Source organism: Clarias gariepinus, chromosome 16 (assembly GCF_024256425.1).
Source record: "Clarias gariepinus isolate MV-2021 ecotype Netherlands chromosome 16, CGAR_prim_01v2, whole genome shotgun sequence".
Lineage (NCBI taxonomy): Eukaryota > Metazoa > Chordata > Actinopteri > Siluriformes > Clariidae > Clarias > Clarias gariepinus.
The window spans coordinates 4786746-4807500 of NC_071115.1; the positions used below are offsets into that span (position 1 = coordinate 4786746).

Here is a 20755-nt window from a genome sequence, read left to right on the forward strand (position 1 = left end):
CAGATCATCATCGGCCATTATTCCCTACAGACGCTCCTAAATGGATGTGTGGAAATGTAATTAAAAATGTATAAAAAGAACATATTGGTGATTAATAAATAAAAAAATGTGTACATAGCTGTTTTATAAGAGAAATCAAACACGCAGGTTAAGCTTTTAATGATATTTTTTACATTCTGTGAAAGTGCTTTGATTTTCTCTACACTTGACAAAATACTTCAGTCTATTTTAATTTGAAAAGTGGGAATTTTCATTACAGGACATGACAACGTGTGAGTTAATCCTAATCCTAATTATTTTAAAAGAAAGGTAAAATGGTAAAGTGATAACATCAAGCAGTTTGTTTTTTCATGACTCACTCTCACTCACTTAGTCATCTTCTATACCGCTTTATCCTGTATACAGGGTCACGGTGGGCGGGGTATACCCTGGATGAGGTGCCAATTTATCGCAAGGCATACACACACATACCCACACTCACACACGACGGGCAATCTGTGAACGCCTATTAGAAAAATCTGTATGTCTTTGAGCCATGGGAGGAAACCGTAGCACCTGGGGGAAACCCACCAAACCCACCCATGCACCAAGTGACAAGCGCTAACCACTAAGCCACTGTAACGCCTGAGTTCCTCGACATTAAACGTAACTAAAAACATAAACACAACATGTTGGTGATTAATACATCATTAAATTGATTAATACAATTTTATAAAGGTGTCATTTTTTTGGGGGGTAATTAGTGGTTGTATAAGAGGAATAAAACACACAGCTCGTGCTTTAATGATATTTTTATATTCTGTAAAAGTGCTTTATTTTCCTCCATGTTCGACAGATTGTCTCCAGCCTACAACAATACAGCTTTTTTCAAGGTTTATAGCACAACAAAAAGTTTCTAAAAAAATATTTTAATGCAGTTGTTTAAAAAAAGTGAGATTCTCATGACAGGACTGACTGAAACGAACAAAAGGAACCTAGCATCAGGCGAGCCTTTTGTTGTTGTGTAAGTCGTCCATAAGCGCCCCGCCCCCTTTTCTAAAAGAAAAATCCCCAGCCAACCAATCATGTTCGATCTTCCCCGCTGTTGCTATAGGAAGTGACGTCGGCACGTACACGTCGTAAAGACGTCAGACGTAGACGGGCTGTAAAAACGGCAGAGCGACGGAAGTGGGGTAAAGAAGGTTCCGGTGTACACATCTAAATCTGTAATTTTCTTCGCTCTCCAATGTAAAGTAAATCCGTATTCATCCTTTTTAAACGCTTCGTTTTTAACAAGAAAACACCTGGAGCATAAATTTGACGCTTCAGACTTCATGTCGAGACCGATATTGTGACGGTGCGATGTTCGGAATGTGAAAAAACAAATGGTGAAAAAACTCGGACAATTATTGAAGGAGAATTAGCTTTAGCGTTAGCTTCTGTGTAGCTTAGCTCAGCTGTTGGAGCCTGGGATAGGGGCTTTGAGGACGGAACAGAACGACAGAGAATATATATTTCACGTATTATTGTTTTTTATATATTTTTTAATCAGTGTAATTACATAAACGTTTCGATTTATATATTTTCTGCTAAAGCTAGCTGTTTTGCTAGCTGTGTAATTGAGTTATTTTTATACGATGGAGTTGAGAGTCGGGAACAGATACAGGCTCGGGAGGAAAATCGGCTCGGGCTCGTTTGGAGACATTTATTTGGGTGAGTAAATTATTTTTTTAAACATTAAACTCATGTTAATTAAAAACACTGTATGCGTGTTTGGTTAGGTTAACGTTATCTAGCTTGATATGTCAGATTAGTTGAAACGTCTAACGAACGCTCTCGAGCTAGTTTTCTGTGTGTCCGTTAACATTTTAAATTCAATCAGATTTCTGTCTTTCGAATCATTTCCTGAAGCCAATCTGGTTTATTTAGCGATTTTTCCTAGGCTCCAGACTACACCGTGTTACCAACTCAGTCGAGCTTCTTTGCTTAGCCTTCCTTCCTGTTTGTTTAACCAGGTTAGCTGGCTAGCTTTAAGGATTAACACTGCTAGTTAGCAGCTTGAACTATACACATATTCTGGTAATACTCACGACACACTGTCCTTTCTACGTCATCAGGCGTTCATAATGTTAGATAACGAAGAGGGAAAAAAACGTGTTCAATAATAGTAAAACAGCACAAGATAATGTGTTGGATATTTCACACACAAAAAGGTGTTAGTGTACATGAAACTGCAATCATACACACTTGCACACCTCCTATACATATATGTATACACCCTTATTCAGCTTCTGGAAACATGAATATATAAAGCTTTTATATGCTCTCACACCCTTTTTTGCACATCACAATAACGTCTTGTATACACTCCTACACAAATGTCTCCTACATGTGCCTTATACACTCATGCGTTTTTACACTTTCATACATTTATAAATTTTTGTATATACCCTCTATGCAACTGTTATTCATAATCATGCCAACTATTTGCACTGCTAAACATTGATTCAGCAGTTAAAACTTTTTATAGAGACTAATAGTGTTTATAAAAGTTTTAAACATTTATAAAGCTATTATGCACCTTTTATGTTTATTCCCCTCTTTTACAAACCTAAACACTTCTTATACCCTCTTAAAACTATTATATGCACTTCTTTACCTCTTCTACAGACCTAAACACTACCTATACATTTATAAAGCTTCTGTACACACTTATGAAAAGCTTATATGCTGTTATACAGTTATACCCTCTCAAACATGGATACCGTGCTTATACACTCATTAATACATCTATACGTTTATAAAGCCATACATGACTTAATTAGCTCTTCTACAGCCATAAGCAATGTCAATACAGTCTTTTACGTCAATATTTCTTTTACATGCTCATGCAAGCTTATTCAGCCCTGATACACCCTTCGTATACATTCATAAAGCCCTTGTATACACCTGTTCACCCTCCTACTGATTTAAACACCAGACACACTCTCTCATACATTTAATGCCTTTTAAATAATTGTATAGCTCTTGTACAGATGAATTTATAAAATATACATTTATAAAGCCTTCGCATGTTCTTATATATTCTTATACATTTATAAAGGACTGAGACATGCTTGTACATGCCTATATGTACTTGATCAGCTCTTTCACAGATTTAAACATGCCTTTTATGCTCTTATGCATTTATAAGCCCATTACACACACACACAATTTATACACTTGTATGTGCATTTGTACATATAATGCATGCTTGTACTCAATTTTGTTTGCACTTTTGTACAAATCAGACACCTAAACGTGTCCATACACTTTTTAAACTGTGGTGTGGTAATGTGCCAAATTTTATGCTGCAACACAAAAAATGAAACGTGAAAGTAGCGTAGATTTAAAAATTCTTTTTTATATTTATAAAGTTACTGTGTAGTGTAAAGGATCCTCAATTGTTCCAAAACAGTTACTGTAAACTCCCTAATTTTTTAACTGTTTATTGAATATACATCATCGATTCTTTTACAATTTTTTTTGTCCCTATCCCCACATTATTGCTAAGTTACAATGACTTTTTAATAAGACTAACGTTTAAATACCCTTTACAGTAAATACATTGTGTGCTGACCTCAGAGTCCTAGTATGCACTGTGGATCCATGAGGTGCTTGAGTTCATGCTCTGTAAGATGCATAATAAAAGTTTGACAGTCTAGTGCAAGTTTGAAGGTAATAACTCTTTCTCAAGGTAATATTAAAGTGCTGCTGCATCCCTCTGTTTCAGTAGAGACGATGAAGCAAGGGCTAAATCCCACTTGCCACGCTGTCCGCATGGGAGTTTTTTTTTTTTTTTGTTTTTTTTTTGCGTAATCTCTAAGCTAGAGAAAGTGAATACGACCAGCCTGCAGAAGAAAGACTTATATGCCTGCAAAGCTCATCAATTATCGGTTAAATATACAAGCCGTTCCTAAACCTCATTTTGACTTGATTTTTATGCTAATTATCTTAATCAAGGCTAACAAGATGTCCCTAACCATTACACACATCTCCCTCAACATGCGGCACTGACGTCATTAAGAATACACTAATACAGCTTTGCTTTAACATATTAAAAGTATTTGAGACTTGTACCAAGCTAGAAATTTGTTTAGGTAAGCAGTATTTTTGTCGGTGAGGAGTTTTATTTTTTTAAAGTCCTGAGATCACTGGCTGAGAGTGAGTCATGGGAAACAGGATGTGTACACACACTCATGCATGTGTCTACACATACACACATGCAAAACACCCCGTGAGGAAGTCAGTGTCAGGTACCAAGTGATACTCGTTTTGTGGAAATCAAGTTGTTGAGTGGTTGTTGTTGATAAGTGTCGTATATTTTTATCTTGTAAATAGGTTCGTAAATAGTTCTTGTCTTTCTTTATAGAAATATTAAGGTGTGTGTTGTAAATGTGAGTACATCAGAGTGTTTCTTTATCTAAAAGCAATCTTTTGTATGAAGCTCAGTTTTTGTCTCTGTTAAAACCCATAGAGTTTTCTTACCTAAAGTCGTTCTCTTTGTGGGACACCTTGTTGTCCCATTGTTGTAACCCTTAACGGTTCATTGTAGAACAATCCTCCAGGGTGTTTTCCTAAATAAAAGGGTTAATTTGTAGAACGCTTGGGTCGTGTTAAAAAGGCAAAGCTCTGGGGGAACTTCAAGAGGTCTACCAGTGTACGTTCTCATGTAGAAAGCTTAGGTTTTTCCTTCTGGTAGAACCATTAAGTTAGATATGTTTTTTCCTCTCTTTGGTGTGTTCTCATAGCTGAAATCCTTAAAAGTTCTGTGTAAAACCGTACTTCATAACATTTCTTCACCTCAAAGGATTCTCTTGTAGACAGATTGGATGGTGTTCTACTCAAAGTTACTCAAGAGCATTTCCTCACATGGAACATGTAGTCCCCATCTCTTTTGGAGAACTGTTCTGTGAAGAATCTTGATCCAGAGCGTTTTTCTATCATCTGGCAGGGTTCTATTGGAATCTTTGTTTGCGTTTTTCAAAGGTTTCTTGTTCACCAAGAAGTGTTGGTTCTGGTGCACTGATGATGTAATTCAATCTCCGCTATCATCACTCGCCTTTTCAACCAGCTGCTCCTCTCTTTACTTGCCCGATCCGCCCTTGGGAGTTCATTAGTGGAGACCAAAATGGAGCCCCTGGTCAGTCCTCAGTGTGTGGGGTTTGCACAGGTGGGATGAGGCTAGTGTAGCTGATAACGAGGCATTTGGAAACTTTTGGCATGTCTTAAGGCAGTTCCTCATACCTGCGTCACAAATCAGCAGAGATAGTGATAAAGTTGAAGCTCTGTGTCTATTTGTCAACATTTAGCGATAAAAGCATGTCGCACGGTCAGAAACCACGTCAGGAAGTCGATACGAGATAAAGTAGAGGTTTGTGTCGTGGTGGATGGAAGCTATAAGCTTGCTGTATATGCTGGCTCCCAAAGCGGAGTCAGAAAAACACCCTAAATTTTATTTTGCATCGCTGTTTAAACAAATAGCTAGCATAGCAGAACGTGCACTATTTTCCACATCATCTTCATTTTGTTAAAACTCTTCCCGTGATTACTCAGTGTCTGGGTTCCTCTAGAAGGAAAATTATTGTAATTTATGTCAAGATTTTAAGTTTTTCATTTGATGACCGCTCAAAGCTGTGGTGCAAATCAAACTGAGTAAATGTTTGGCAGAAAGCATGCTTTCACTGATTGAGTACATTGTGTTGTGGAGATCTGGACCAAGAAACTGATTTGTGTAATTTATTACTGTTGATTTCACTCTGCTGCTGTACTGTTTAGGCTTATCAAATTTGTATAATTTTCTCTGTGCACTTACGAAATACTTTGCTTGCGGTTTGTGTTTCTGAACAATAGTTATAACTAGTGATGCACCAGTGGACTGTCCCGTGACCGCAATAGGCTGGTCATCACCGGTCAGTTTTGTATATAACTAAATAGGGATGCACCGAAATGAAAATTCCGAAAAATGGCCGAAAACCGATACCGAAACCGAAAATGGCTTCATTAAAAAACATGTTTAAAATATTTTCTTTTTGTTTGTATTAAAAAAACTACAAATTGATTAAGCAATCAAACTAATATTGATAATAAATAACAGTAATAAGGCTGTTTAACAATAACAAAACTTGCTTCCAAGTGCTTCCAAACCGCCGACATACTCCGTGTTTGATGCGTAATGACAGCGCGAACGAGACGGGAGGATGGGAGATTTCGGCTTTTATTTTCGGCGCTTTCTTATCGAAACCGATAATGCTATTTCGGCCGAAAATTTTCGGCGGCCGAAATTTCGGTGCATCCCTATAACTAATTGTTCACAAGCCCACACAATGAACACATCTGCTCCCTCATGCGGGGGTCACCTCGTAATGGTGAGTGTGCAGTAGTTCAAAAGGTCTTGTATACTGTCAATTATAATAGTTCTTGTAGGGGAGGGGGAAAAAGTTGCATTCAGACAAAAAAATAATATAAAATTGGTAATCGGAAACCGGTACAGACCAAAAAAATTCAGTTCAGCTCTAACATTTTCAGAGTCATCTAGAGAGGAACATATAAACTTGAGGTAATATTGAGAACCTTAAGGTGTATTTATAAAAAAAAAAAAAAAATTCCAAGCCTAAAAATACTGTAACTAAATGCTTCGTAGGAAATAAGGGAGACAGAAGGAAAATGAGACAGTTTGTGACAGCCAAGGAGGGAATTGGTTACAGAAATATGAAAGCAGAAAGATATGTATCCAAAAAGTCTATTGTTCGAGTTTTATTCATCACAGCATCGTAAAGTTACAACATACTATGAAACCGATTATTATCAGCTTATACCCATTTTCAAATTTTTTTTTCCTGCTCAAATTTTCACCCTGGTGCTTGACCACTTTGAGCTCATCGCTTGGCCGTCTCTCTGGGATTTGAGTTCCGGGATGATTTTGTCCAGAGCGCGTGAAACGTGTGTTTTTTTTCTTTTTTTTTTCTCGGTTCTGGATCATTGTAGCCACACGGCAGTGCCAAGGAAATGTCCCAAAGGGCCGAAGAACTAATCCTGTACAGATTGCTCAACATGAGCAGAAAGGCCTGGAAAGCACATGAACAAAATGCTCCTGGAGTTTGTGTTTAGATATACTTCCTGATTAATCAGTCCTGGCCAACGTTTGACATAAAGCTACACTCGCGCGCAGTGAGAGCCTAGAAATCAATCAGCTGGGGATGCAACAAACCACGCAAACATGGCTCTGTAATTTATCAATTTTTTTTAAGGCATTGAGACTCCTCACAGTACTTTTTAAATGTAAATTTTTTTTTTACTTTATATAAAAAGTGTATCCATGTGTGATGTGATGTGGGCCTTGACAGAGTGCTTTAAATCAGTTTGTGATGATGTGCTGCAACTCGTGTTTTTAGTGCGACTGCTCAAAAATAAAACCCCTTAAATAACCAGGGCATTGAAAAATGTGCCGGTGCAGGTGATGCGTCACGGTGTCCTTAATTGCCACAGAACAATTACGAATTACAAAATGTTATGCAACGCGGAGATTCAGCACGCGTACTGGAAACAATCACAACCTACTTATTGTGGTGCTTATGTAAAAAGCCCCCATGCTTTCCTCAGGCTCCTCACACCGAGGGACGACTCTACTCTGAAGTGCAGCTGGGGCGTGACTAGCTTGGGCAACACACACACACATTGCCAAAGAGTTTTTTTTTTTCTTTTCCCCCTGAAAAAAAAATCACATTAACTCAACATTTTTGTGCTTAATAATTAGTTTTACCATCATGATGTCAGACCAGTTTTTTTTCCCTTCTACAGCATGTAGATGAGTATGTGTTATGCTTTATTGCATAATAAAGCTGCAGTTTTGCTGATGCCATCTAAAAATGATCTGTCAAGCTTACATGCACACGCACTCAGTGGTGTTTTCTGTTTCACCCACTTTTAAGCCAAACTAGCAGAAACACCGGTTTGGAAAGTGTTGACATGTGCCTCTTGATCTGATCACAAGTACACCTTGCCAAGTACAGGCATGTGCACAGTGCGACGTGTTGCACTTGATCATTCAGACCACGTTTGGAGATGATCTGGAATGCACGTCGCCATTTGTAGAGTGAATGTGTCAAGCGAGGTGGTTACCTGCTATATAGTGTGGCGGTATTTTTTTGGATTTTTTCCCTAGTCATGCCAACCTTCTTTACTCCTATGCTTGTGTTACTAACCAATCACACAGTACTATAGTCATTTATTCTTTTGTTAAACTTTGTTTTATGAATGGATTCCCATCGTTATCAGTCTTGTTAATTCTGTGTAAAGCTAACTAGCCATGCTCAAGTTTGTTTTGAACCAAAACGTAATTTTTACTCATGTCAACCAGCCAAAATGAAACCTTAATGTCTCTGTACACAATGCTTTTGCTTGATAAATATTTATAGTATGTTTGCATCAAAATGATGAGGTGAACAGTAAGGCCTACATAATGTGATGTATGACATAAGTGATGTGAGGAAAATACTGCTCTGATCTACTTTAAATTGTCCACGCTGAGTTTCTGGGCTAAAGAGAGAGCTTTCATTTATTCTGTAATGTTTATAAAATCAGTGAAAGTAAACTTTTATGAAAGTTAACCACGAACAAAGGAAAATCTTAATATTGATGGGCAGATAAATTATCGATTTTAAAGTACGTCTCAAACGTTTGTAAATACTAGCTGGCCTACGATGATATACTTCTACTTTGACAGCTCTGTCATGTTTGTCATGTTACTATATTTAGTAAAAGACTCTGATGAAAGTAATCACAGTTGATGTACCTGTACATAAATACACAAATTTGTGTATCCAAAGTTAATTGCTGCTCATCTGGTTTGTTTTTAAATTGAACCAAATGTATACAACATAAGATTTAGATGAGATGTAATTTATTTACATTATTTCAATACTTACTGCTCACCGTATATTGTATTGTCCCTGGCTACAGGTGGCTAAATTTTATATTTATATATATCAACCATCATTTTGTCAGTAACACTTGGCAATGATTTTCTGTTATCTTGGTTGCGGTTCCTTTTAGATCAGGATTTGCCCCCATTCCCCCTACGCCCCCCCCCATGCCCCCCCACCCCCCAGAGTCGAGGGAGGAGGAGCGCAGCTGCTTTGGGTTTAAAATGGACGAGCATATTGATCTGCTTCCTGTAAGAGTCATTGGGTTTTTCAGTCTTGTTTTGCATCCTGAAAAGTCATCTTTAACGCTAATTTACATTTTCAAATTCACGTTCATCCTTGGAAAGTCAGAAAATGTAAATGTGACCCCCCCCCCCCCCCCTTTTTCTTTTTTTTTTTTTTGAGTTGGGACAAATTACAATGTTGTCTATAAACCAAGACGTATTCCGATTTATAAAGGAGCTTCATATTGTGTCATTGTTTAGCTAAATACATGTTTTTTTTTACTGGCGATATCACTGATCCAGTATCTGACATTGGGTTATCTGGTTGATACCAACAAGAAAATATAAAAAAACTTTATATTTACAATATTAACAAGAGTATAAAATAACTTCTCAATTAATAGAAAGAAATAGAGCCAAATTCATAAAAAGCTTAGGTGATAAAAAAATAATAACAAGAAATACAAGGAAAGAACGTAAAAAATCCCAAATTTTGTAAGGTTAGGTGTAAAATTTATTTTATTGTGGGGAATTTTTAATTTTTTGCAATAAAGTTACGGTAACGATGCGTCAAGATGTGATGTTTTTAGTTATTTCTCCCCTCAATCTATAACCATATATTTGTTTCAGTTAAAATCCCAGAGAAAATTGCTTTCGTACTTAAAAGGTTTTATATAAATTTTTTATAACAATTTCCAGCATTATTAAAAAAATGATAAATATTTTTTTTTGTTTGGTTTTTCTATACAATTTACATTTTTTCCTAATATTTCTATTATAAAAATATTTAATTTTGTAGATGCTTCTCAGAGGTTTATTGCTTGACAGTTGTTCACAAACCTGTTTATCTTGTAAATTATCAGTCGTATTGCGATACAGTATTTTGTCATATCACCTGCTGCTTTGTATTAATACAGAGATGTTTTTGCTAGTTTTGGCATTCTTATTCTAAGGTGATTTATTTTTAATATTTAAAAAGGGCATCGTTGCAAGTGCAAGGTGTCATGTTAAAGTCCTAGTCGCTTTGTTGCTCATGTTTGTAAAACAGGTTTAAATATTCAAAATAAGCGTTCAGGAAAAGAAATTCCACTCAGTCGTGCTGCACATAGTTGACTTTACACTCTCTCTGCTTGTCGGAGGAGAACGCTGGTTCCTTGCGAGTGAAAGCAGAGCCGTCACAGGAACGTGTCTGAACTTGTCTCGGGGTTTATCAGTTTCGTCGTCGGAAGGATTCGCCCTACTGAATGTGTTTCTACACATCTACGTTGCGCTGCCATGCTCCTTCACTCTTTACACTGTTCTGCTGGCTTGAAAATTTATACGACGTGCGTGTCAAAATTTACAATGTAGGAATAAATTACTTTTTTAATTTTGTTTTTCTCCCCAGTTTGACAGCTTATGTTTCATATTGGGTCACTTCCTGTTCCAAAGTTTTATTAGATTTTACTTTAATATGCGTTGGCCAACATTATTGTTAGTATGACACTTTTTTCCCTGCCCATGTTTGCGAATTGTTTTATTTAGGATTTTCTGTTCAAGTGTTGTTTAAGCCGCTGACATGGAATTATTACTTACTTGTCCTGTGGGTCCGCTATTTGCCCTCTGAGTATCCCCACTGTGACCCTATATGGATGGTTTTTTTTCTTTTTTCTTTTTTTTCTCGACAGTCTTGCCATGAAAGATTGACAGACAGGAGTGCTGCGCTTTGAAGTTTTTGTTCACCTGTGTGTGTGTGTGTGTACATACTTGGGCTGTGCCCTTGGCTTCCGTTCTGCCCCTGAAGTTAAGAGTATGTTTTTTTATTATTATTTTTATATATAATGAACCCAAACTGTTGATGGTTAACAGCTGTGACAGTCGTGTCAGTTTATCTAAAAATTATTTAATCACTACCCCTCCCCCCCCCCAAAAAAAAAAAACCACAAAAAAACCCGTCACCGGTATAATCCCAAAGCTCAACCAATTTTGAACAATTTAGATAAGCAAGCGTGAAGTTCTAGTACACCTTAGAGGGTGTGGGCGGTCATTTTGGCTTGTAGGAAGCGTTTGAGTCATGTTAAGGCCGTTGTGTTGTGCCAGTGATGTCAGGAAGCACTTTTATTAGAAAGTCTGTGTGTTTGATGAGCGACGGTAGCACTGCGCAATAGGACAATAACGATGTTCTATGGAGACACTTTCTCAATAATGATAAGAGAGAAATGTTTTAACCAGAACGGCTGGTTAAAAGCAACACATAAGGACACAACTGGTGTGTCCCAGTTTTGTATATAAAAATAAAACAAAAAAAAAAAGCAAGTAGTAGTTTGTTTAACCCAAACTGATGATGATTAGACGTCTCATTGTTGGTTCAGTCTTTGTGGTCACATACTCAGTGGAGACGGTGTACTCCTCGACCCCTGAAATGAGACGCACCCAAGAAACAGAAGCTGTGTGGAACGCGAGAGATGAGTGCAGAAGGACTGAGATCAGAACACAGCTGTGTGTAACTCGTGCAGAAAACATCCAAACGGAATCAATGAGTTGTACAGTTCACTTAACACTGTGTTTGAGTTAGAGTTTATATTTTTAATGTTTATTTATGTTCGATCAATGTACCAGTTCAGTTAGAACTTGCTTTCTTTATTTAATATGTCTCAAAGTATTTAAGGCATTTTAATGTGACTCAAACAATATGGGGGAAAAATTGCATCATATCCCCCGCCCTAACAGACGATCCTGGAACTGCAGGAATCTGTGTACTTGATGATGGTTTGCTGTTTGAGATACATGCATGGACAAATCCAAGGCATGCAGCATTATCCTAAAACCTGATAAAAGACACACATAGGAGGTAGTGAGGATACTTAAATTTTAAGTAGACCGTTACCGTAGATAATGCTACCTGGCTTAGTCCACTTCACATAGTGTACCACTTTATGCTTGTTCTGTGCCTTAAAATAGATTTAGAAAATAAAAAGTTTTTTTTTTTTTCAAAAGGAGTGATGCTGCTTTGGTAGTTGTTGTCGTATTGTTTGCCAACATAATTTCAGTTTGATCTGGTTTTCGTTTGTCTTTCTGGCTGTAGTATTGGTTATCAAGTTGCATGACTACTTTGTGTTGTGTTTTTTTTTTTTTATTTGCATTTCCTCATTCCAGAGTGTTTTCTGATTTCTGAAAAGATCAGTCATGTGCGTAAGATCATTAATCCATCCTGAAAAATGGTTTGTACCGCACCTCGAGAACAAGTACGTCTAGTTGCGAACATATACCTTGTATTAAAAAAAACTCTCCTGTACATGCTGCTGTTCTTGTATAGCATATGCATTTGCTAGACTTTGGGTTGAGGTGGCGGGTTCTCTTTAACAGCTCGCTCCTCATTACAAACGACAGCATTTTCCAAAATTCGTCGCCCCTCCCATCGACGATACCAACCTGACGAACATTTCATTTCCACAAGAATTTCCTTGTAAAAGTGCCATGTACAAATCGTGACGCATCCCAGAGTTTGTTGCGCAGACATGTCCATCACCAGGAAGAATAAAATTATAGTTCTTCACAAATCTTTGCGTGACGTGGCTGGAGTGCAGTTCCTGTAAAGATTGGTTTTGTTAATTTTGGTGGATACCAAACCTGGAACAGACTGAACAGTTTTTCTGTACTTTTCTAGAAAAAAGACAGAACTAGACATAATGTTACGGTGCCATAACTGCTTTACCGTTTCTCCAAACATAAAGTGCACCTTTAAATGAAATTGCATGTTATGTAGCACTGTAAGCCCCTGATTGGTCCGAAACGGACAGAGTTTACATGTAAAGTGTTTAAAATATATATCATTTTTTTTTTTTATTTGCTGTTAAATAATAATAGGCAACAGGAGCTAATTTACTTCAAGAATTAAGTGTAACCCTAAACGTATACAAAAAGCATGACAAGATATTTTAAACTAATTACTATGTTGTAAGAGGATCAAAACACTTCCTGTAACAGCACACTCCTTTTGTTTTGTATGGTGTCTATTGTGATGTTTCCGCTGAACGCCAGGTTCACACACACAGTTAGATTTTTTTATTATTTGCATTTTAAATATCGCAAAAGCGAAGGTCTGGGCAGGGCACTGCATGCGTCTGGCCTGTGATGGTGTGTGTGTGGGGGAGGAGAACGCACCCTCGCCCTTCCCCAGTCCATTCATCACGTCCCACAAATTTGCTATGTGTGTGGGTTGTGTAGAAGGTCGTTACCGTGTTATTTGGAGGTCTTGTTGCTTTGACTCGAACTCGTTTTTCTTGCAGTGTCGCATTACACTCTAGCAGCTTGAGAACGACTGGTTTTAGAGACAAATGCCGAACAGGAGGCGCTCGTGTGTGTAACAGTGGAGCCTCAGCGCTCTCAGCTGGAGCAGGAAATATGGCCTCTGTATATTTCTTTGTGCAGACTCTGAGACTCGAGCAGCTGCTTTGAATATCCTTCGTAATTTCTGCCTTAGGTCTCAGGGCCCGGGTGACGTGTAAATAACTGCACGTTCTTATTTTGCACGTGGCTTTTGTTTTGCTTATACGACAAGCGAACAATGCCAACAATTACAGTCTCGCATTTATTAATGGAACCACACATTGTATACACTAATAGATTATAGTTGGGCTTAATGTTGTGGAACATGTGAGGGAGACAAATTATTTTCTCTTCTTGCTTTTATAGCCAAGATAAACAGTCAATCTGTTACCCTGCTGTCTCTCTTTTCTCTCCGTCACTGTCTCTCTTGTCCTGTCACTATTTCCCTTTTTTCTATTTGCCTGTCTTTCACTCTTGTTCTGTCTGTCTCTGTTCCTCTTTCTAGCTGTCTCACCTTATCTTTCTCCCTCTCTCTCACGCTCTCATTTATTTTAATGAGAAGCCTGAACTCTCATCCCCCCTCTCAGCTGGAAAAGCCTTGTGAATATTTATTTTAACAAAGATATTTTGCTGACAAACTCTTTCGTAAGTGTTAAGCATCTCCTTAAAAAAATTTTGATCAGTGATTTTATGTTTTTGAAGGATCCGAAGTGAAGGTTGAGAATGTTGCCTTCATATTTATCAGTAATATGAAGGTGTGTTAGTGGCACAGAGAACAACGGATGAGAACAGCAGATAGTTAACATGTGTGAAAGAGGCGCGTGAACGTGTGCCATTCTGATTCAGCAGAGGGAAATGAGATGCCTGGGGACGGGGTGTGGTCGCCATCTCAACATTGAGGCGTAACCTCTTACCTGCTAGTCGTGTCCTGTCACGAATATATTACATACGAGATACTTTCTCTCCTGGGACCCCAAACTCTACTGTTGCGTACGTCACAGCTTTATTGTTTCTCTTAATGATTGCCTGGTAACTATGAAAGTTGTTTGGCACAAGATCAGCACTGAATTAACTTAAAATCGAAAATGCGAGTGCTTGTAAAAGATATGAGTGGTTTTGTATTTTTACATTAACATTATTGTTAATTAAATTTTATGTGAAGTTGGTGCAATATCACCACCTACTGGACTGGAGTATTGGCAGAAAAAAAAAAAAAAACAGACTAGAATATTTATATATTTATATAGCAATATTTATGATCAAATTCTTTACGTATACACGTTAGAGTTTATTTTTGTCCTAGTTGAGAATAACTTCGAGAAGCTTTTGATTGGTAAAAAACAATTTGCAGTGATTCTTATGATAATCTTTGATTAAATAATATTTTTAAGACATTGTAAGAGTCAAATGTTTTAGCCATGTTTAATTCTGATTGGTCGAGGTTTTTTAAAGAACAGCAACTTGTACAATCGCTAATTTATTTATGATATAAAGGTTTATAGTATTCACGCAGCGTCCTGTTCCTTATTGAGTTTGTGTGTTCTCTCTGTCTGCTCTCCAGGCACGGACATCTCGGTCGGAGAGGAAGTCGCCATCAAGCTAGAATGCGTGAAGACGAAACATCCTCAGCTGCACATCGAGAGCAAAATCTACAAGATGATGCAAGGAGGAGGTAGGGGGTCCCGATTTAAAAAAAATATTTTTTCCCCCAAGCATGCTTCGGTTGTACAATAAAAGGAAAAGCGCCACCCCGTTGATCACTTGGGTTCTCTGCATGAAGCTCCGCCCACTGCACTGTAGCCCCGCCTCACGGAAACCGAATAACGTTTGGCTGTATTCTGAGGCACCAAATTTGGATTCGTGTTGGAGTTATTTTTTTTTCCTGTTTTTCTCCCTAATTTATTCGTGGCCAATTTCTACCCATCACTAGGGGGCTCCCACATTAAGGCTACTACTACCATTCAGCCGGGAGGGCCGAAGACTATCAGGTGTTTCCTCCGAACTGCGTGACGCCATCTGACCACATCTTTTCGAACTGCTTGCTCACACAACTTTAGGGGCGGAGTAACACACTCGGAGGAAAGCGCTAGCCGCTCCTTCCGCGTGCGCGAGCTCACAGACGCCCCTCATTGGCTGTAGAGCCGTGATTAATGTGGGAGCACGAATTACCGCTCATTCCTCCCTTCTAAAAGAGCTCGGCCAATCGGCTCTCTCTAGACCTATGGCTGTGAGAGGTAACCGCATCACCCGGGGATCGAACCAGCGGATTGTTGATCCGGCTGATAGGGCGAGCACTTTACCACTGCGCCACTCGGGGGCCCGACAATTGCTTTCTTTTTATCTTTTTTTTCCCCTCCATATTTTTTCCTCTTTTTTTCCCCTCTCTTTTTACATTTTGTTTATGTATTTTTTTGCTCAGACTCTTGGATACTGTACTTTGTTTCCTCTGTCTGACACTCTCTCTTTACCTCTCCCTCCCCCCCTTCCTCTCTCACATCCTTTATTTTATTCTCCCTTTCGGTCTTTGGTCTCCCATTTCTTATTCCCTTCTTTCATAATTTCCTCCCATTTCCTCAAGGGCTTGGACTGTTTTTCTCCCATCTCACTCCCCCAATGATTTAATCTCTCTGTACCCCCATGTGTTTTCTCCTTCCTTCCTTTAGTTTTAGTCTCTATTTTTTTCTTTCCACTTGTTTTTTCCCCTTCCTCTCTTTCCTTGCATCAATCTCTCCTTCTCTCTCTCTCTCTCTCTCTCTCTTTCTATCAGTTCACGGGATTGTTTCCTGACTGTACATATTTCCTGAAACTCTCTTTACAGATGAGTGTTCTGTGCTGTCTGGACGTGTTCAGTACCAGTAGTGTTTAGAGCAAATGTTACCATGACAACAAGGCTTAAGTTTAACAAACTTAGCTGTTGGACTTGCACGTGCAGAAGAGTTTTCACTTTTCTCTGTAAATCTCCACTCGCATTCAGTTTTCAGAGCCATGAGAAACGATGGGACATGTCCACATCAGCCTAGCTGCAACCACTTCCACCTCAATCTTTCTCACACACGGTAAATGTAGAACTAAAATGACCAAGAATCTCAACTAAGCACACAAGTTGTGAAAAGTTTATATATATATATATTAGGGCTGCAACTAACGATTATTTTGATTATCGATTAGTTGGTCGATTATGTTTTCGGTTAATCGATTAATCGGATAACGCCTAACCACTTCTTTAATTTGATATTTTGCTTATAACTATTTAAAAAAACATAAATCAGGTATTATTTATGTATAAAAAGAAACTTTTAAAAATGCAAAAGCCACATATAGAGTTTAATAATCTTTAATTTTGACATTTTAAATGAACACCTTAAATGAAAATATAATATATACAGTATAAATATATACTCTCTCTCTCTCTCTCTCTCTCTCTCTATATATATATATATATATATATATATATATATATATATATATATATATATATACACTTTAAAAAATACACTGATATATCCAGTTAATAAGATATAAACAGCTAAAATAATGTAATTTTGTATAATAAAATGATGTATGCATAAGTAAAACCACAGTAAATTACAAGTTAACTTTGTAGTAGACTATAAAAAAACTGTAGAAATGCATAAAGCTAATAGTCACAAATATACTGTTATTTGCATTCGCTGAAAACCACAACATTTACTAAATGTTATATTCTACTGTTATTCGCACTGTGTAAATTAAGCTACTCATTTAACTAATCACTATTGCTCGTGAGGTGATTGCGCAATGTGATGCTAGCGAGTAGCCCGTGAACAGATCTAGCGCGCGACTGTCCCGAAGTTAGCAAACAGTTTAAACAAAAGCACTTAAACTATACAACTTTTACACGATGGAGATACAGTTTTTACCGAACCTGCTGACCTTTCGCCATCCGTAACACCAACACGTTTTCTGTTTAAGTGTTCGTGCATGACATGCCATGAAAGCTCGGTCTTGCATAGCGTGCAGGTTACCGTCTTCTTAGAGGCGTTTAATGTAAATTGCTATCAAACCTTGGAGGACTCGGGGCGCGCGCTTTATCCTGCAGACGCTCCTGTAACATCCACTGCGCGAGCGGCTGTGTATCTGTGTGTATTTGTGCATCTTGTGGTCGCGGTCTTTAGTGACGTTAGCAGCCCAACTAATCGATAACCGCATTCGTTGACAACGAATTTCATTATCGATAATTATCGATTTTATCGATTAGTTGTTGCAGCCCTAATATATATATATATATATATATATATATGTGTGTGTGTGTGTGTGTGTGTGTGTGTATGTAGTTCTTTTTTATTTTTTTTATTTTGTTGTTTAAGTCTATCCTGTTCCTTCTTGCTTCCTCTTTTTCCCCCCCTCCTTCATTGTCATCCCTCACCCACGCGGATTACATGACTGGTTAAGTCCAGATGGTCTGTGTTTAAGAAAGGTGTTTCCTTCTTTATATTCACTCCCCAAAAAATGCCCAAAAGGGGGAAAAAATGATGGTTGCTAGCATTAGCATGCTTTGCATTAGTTAGCCAACAGGACTATAAAGAGATGACGGTGTAAATAAACCTGAGGGGCTATCAGTGGTAATTAAGCCTATTATTAAAGTGACATAAACTATTTTTAGGGGTGTGTGATGCAGAACTAAATTCATTCTGGGTATTTTTAGGCTGAACTTTGATGCACAATGTACAGTATGTCTCAGTATTTTACAAAACGTGTGTGAAGTGTTCAGTTCTCCGTCAAAGTCGTTTGTAAGAGGTATTCTCAACTAGGACACAAGAACTTTTATTAAAGTCCTACGTATTAAAAGATAAACAACAATAGAAATGTAGACTTAACAGCAACAGCAGGCCTAAATGCTCTGAGATAGTTAAAATTTCTACTGATGGAGAGTTAGTGTCATACAGAGGAAATACACATGTTGAGGGCAGAAATATTTTTTTTTTGTTTTTTGGCCTGTAAAGCCTTCGTGGGACAAAGTATAACACCCTTTGTCATGCAGTTTACAGCCCTGATAATGCCATGATAAGTTTCACACGTATTTTTCGTCGCAAAACTTTAACTTGATCGTATATTTTAACATAGAGAGCAAAGGCAGAACAAGCCATTAAAAGTCATTGTGTTCATGCAAGAGTGGGTGTGTCATTATGGCACGAAGGGAGAACGGTAGCGATGGAGATCATCAGGGAAAACCTGATACATTACCATATTTAGATGCTGAGTCAATATGTATCCAAGTATCATGATTAACGAAGTAAACTTGGCTAATAATTGGTGCCTGTCATGCTGGATGCCATGCTGCCTGTTAATGTGTATAGTTTACTGCACACCACTTATAGGATTATAGAGGAACTGCAAAATTTTTACCACCTTAAATGTAAAAGTATATAAAAACAATGTTTTTCGAGTCACTGTGGTAATGCATGTATTGCCCCACGAGAAAAAAAAAACTATGCATCAACTCCCCACTACCCACCCATCCCCGTTTTTAGAGAATGTTAAACGTAATCACACAGGAAACAGGCTATGTAGCAACATCAGACTATATGAATATGAGCAGTAACGTCTCATCACATGTCTCGCAGTAGTTACTATAAAAACAAATAACATATTTGAACACGTACGTTAATATAAACTTTTCATTCATGATAAAGCAGCCAGAGCCGGTGGCCACTGCCTGTGTAAGGTTGTGTAAAAATACAGCGCGCTCCCTAAACAACCAGGACGGAGAATTGAACCGCTCTGTGGTGTGAAATGATTTAAACCCCTGGTCAGGCTTCACAGACAAAACCTCTGGTCTTAAAGATGAACGTGCATCTCATTACAATAATCATCAGGCTGTGGTTTTTCTCAGCTCTGTGGTTTAAGTTACATTTGTCTTTATTTACATGAGGTTGCTATTTAGACACATGGTGTCTTACTGGGAAGGAGGCAAAAGGATGACGTCAACCCTTCCAACACACGTTTATGGACACGTTGCATGCATCCTCATTGCGACTGGATTTCCTGACTTTATTTATCAGTGTGTGTGTTTCCCTTGAGAACAGGAAGCCTAAAGTGAACCTAGGTGAGATATATTTATCCTCCTAAGTGTGCTTGGAAAGGGCTGACCTGGAAGATGCACAAAGGAAAAATTGCTGAGCGGCGAAAGGCTCCACACTGTACAAGGCAAAGACCAGATTTGGATCTCCGTCCATCTCTCTCTCTCTCTCTCTCTCTCTCTCTCTCTCTGTCTCTTGCATACACACACACACACACACACACACACACACACACACACACACACACACACACACGTCAGCTGCAGCCCTCCTGAGCGCTGATGGCTCTTCCGTCTGTTGCTCTTCTCCCTAAATATCATTCGTGTGGTCGTCTATAGATGGAACAGAAATATAAATGTCCTTTACAGATTACAGCTACGCCTAGTGATTACTCTTAAACTCAAGAAATCTTTTTTTTTTTTTTTTTTTTTTTTACAGGCCAAAATTTTGTACACACCTTCACTCATTCAATGTGTGTTTTTTATTTTCATGACCATTCACATTGGTAGATTCTCACTGAAGGCATCAAAACTATGAATGAACACGTGGAGTTATGTACTTAACAAAAAAAGGTGAAAACTGAAAACATGTTTTATATTCTAGTTTCTTCAAAATAGCCACCCTTTGCTCTGATTACTGCTTTGCACACTCTTGAAGAGGTAGTCACCTAATATAGTTTCTAACAGTCTTGAAGGAGTTCCCAGAGGTGTTTAGCTCCTTTGCCTTCACTCTGCGGTCCAGCTTATCCCAAACCATCTCGGTTGGGTTCAGGTCCAGTGACTGTGGAGACCTTTTTTTTGTTAAGTACAGTACTCCACATGTGTTCATTCATAGTTTTGCTTTCAGTGAGAATCTACCAATGTAAATGGTCATGAAAATAAAGACACATTGACAGATAGATGAGAATGTGTGTCCAAACTTTTGGCCTGTACTGTATATAAATGTAGTGTTAAAATACGGGTTTTTCTTTTCCAGAAGTGTGGAAAGTTATTTTTATTTGGGTGACTGTATTTACTTAAAATATGTAATTACAGCTGCATTTCATCACTTTTGATTGAAGATTACAACTAAATGTTAGTCAGATTTATAACCAAGATCATTATAAAATTTGTGATAATTTGAATTAACTTTTCATTTCCTTTTTCTACTATAAAATAGTTATAAGTATAGAATATGATAAAACCAGAAACATAATATACTGTTCTACATTGTTTTCCATGTT

At 37.9% G+C, this 20755-nt stretch overlaps 1 protein-coding gene across 2 annotated transcripts in view; it reads left to right on the forward strand.

The window, feature by feature from the left end:
- The first annotated feature begins 1165 nt into the window (after positions 1–1165).
- csnk1da (casein kinase 1, delta a) overlaps positions 1166–20755 on the forward strand; it is a 31177-nt gene continuing 11587 nt past the window's right edge. For both annotated transcript variants that reach the window (XM_053514579.1, XM_053514578.1), the window contains exons 1-2: positions 1166–1692; positions 15036–15146. In XM_053514579.1, the coding sequence (XP_053370554.1) occupies positions 1617–1692; positions 15036–15146 (187 nt within the window). In that variant the 5' untranslated portion in view covers positions 1166–1616. The remainder of the gene's footprint in view (positions 1693–15035; positions 15147–20755) is intronic.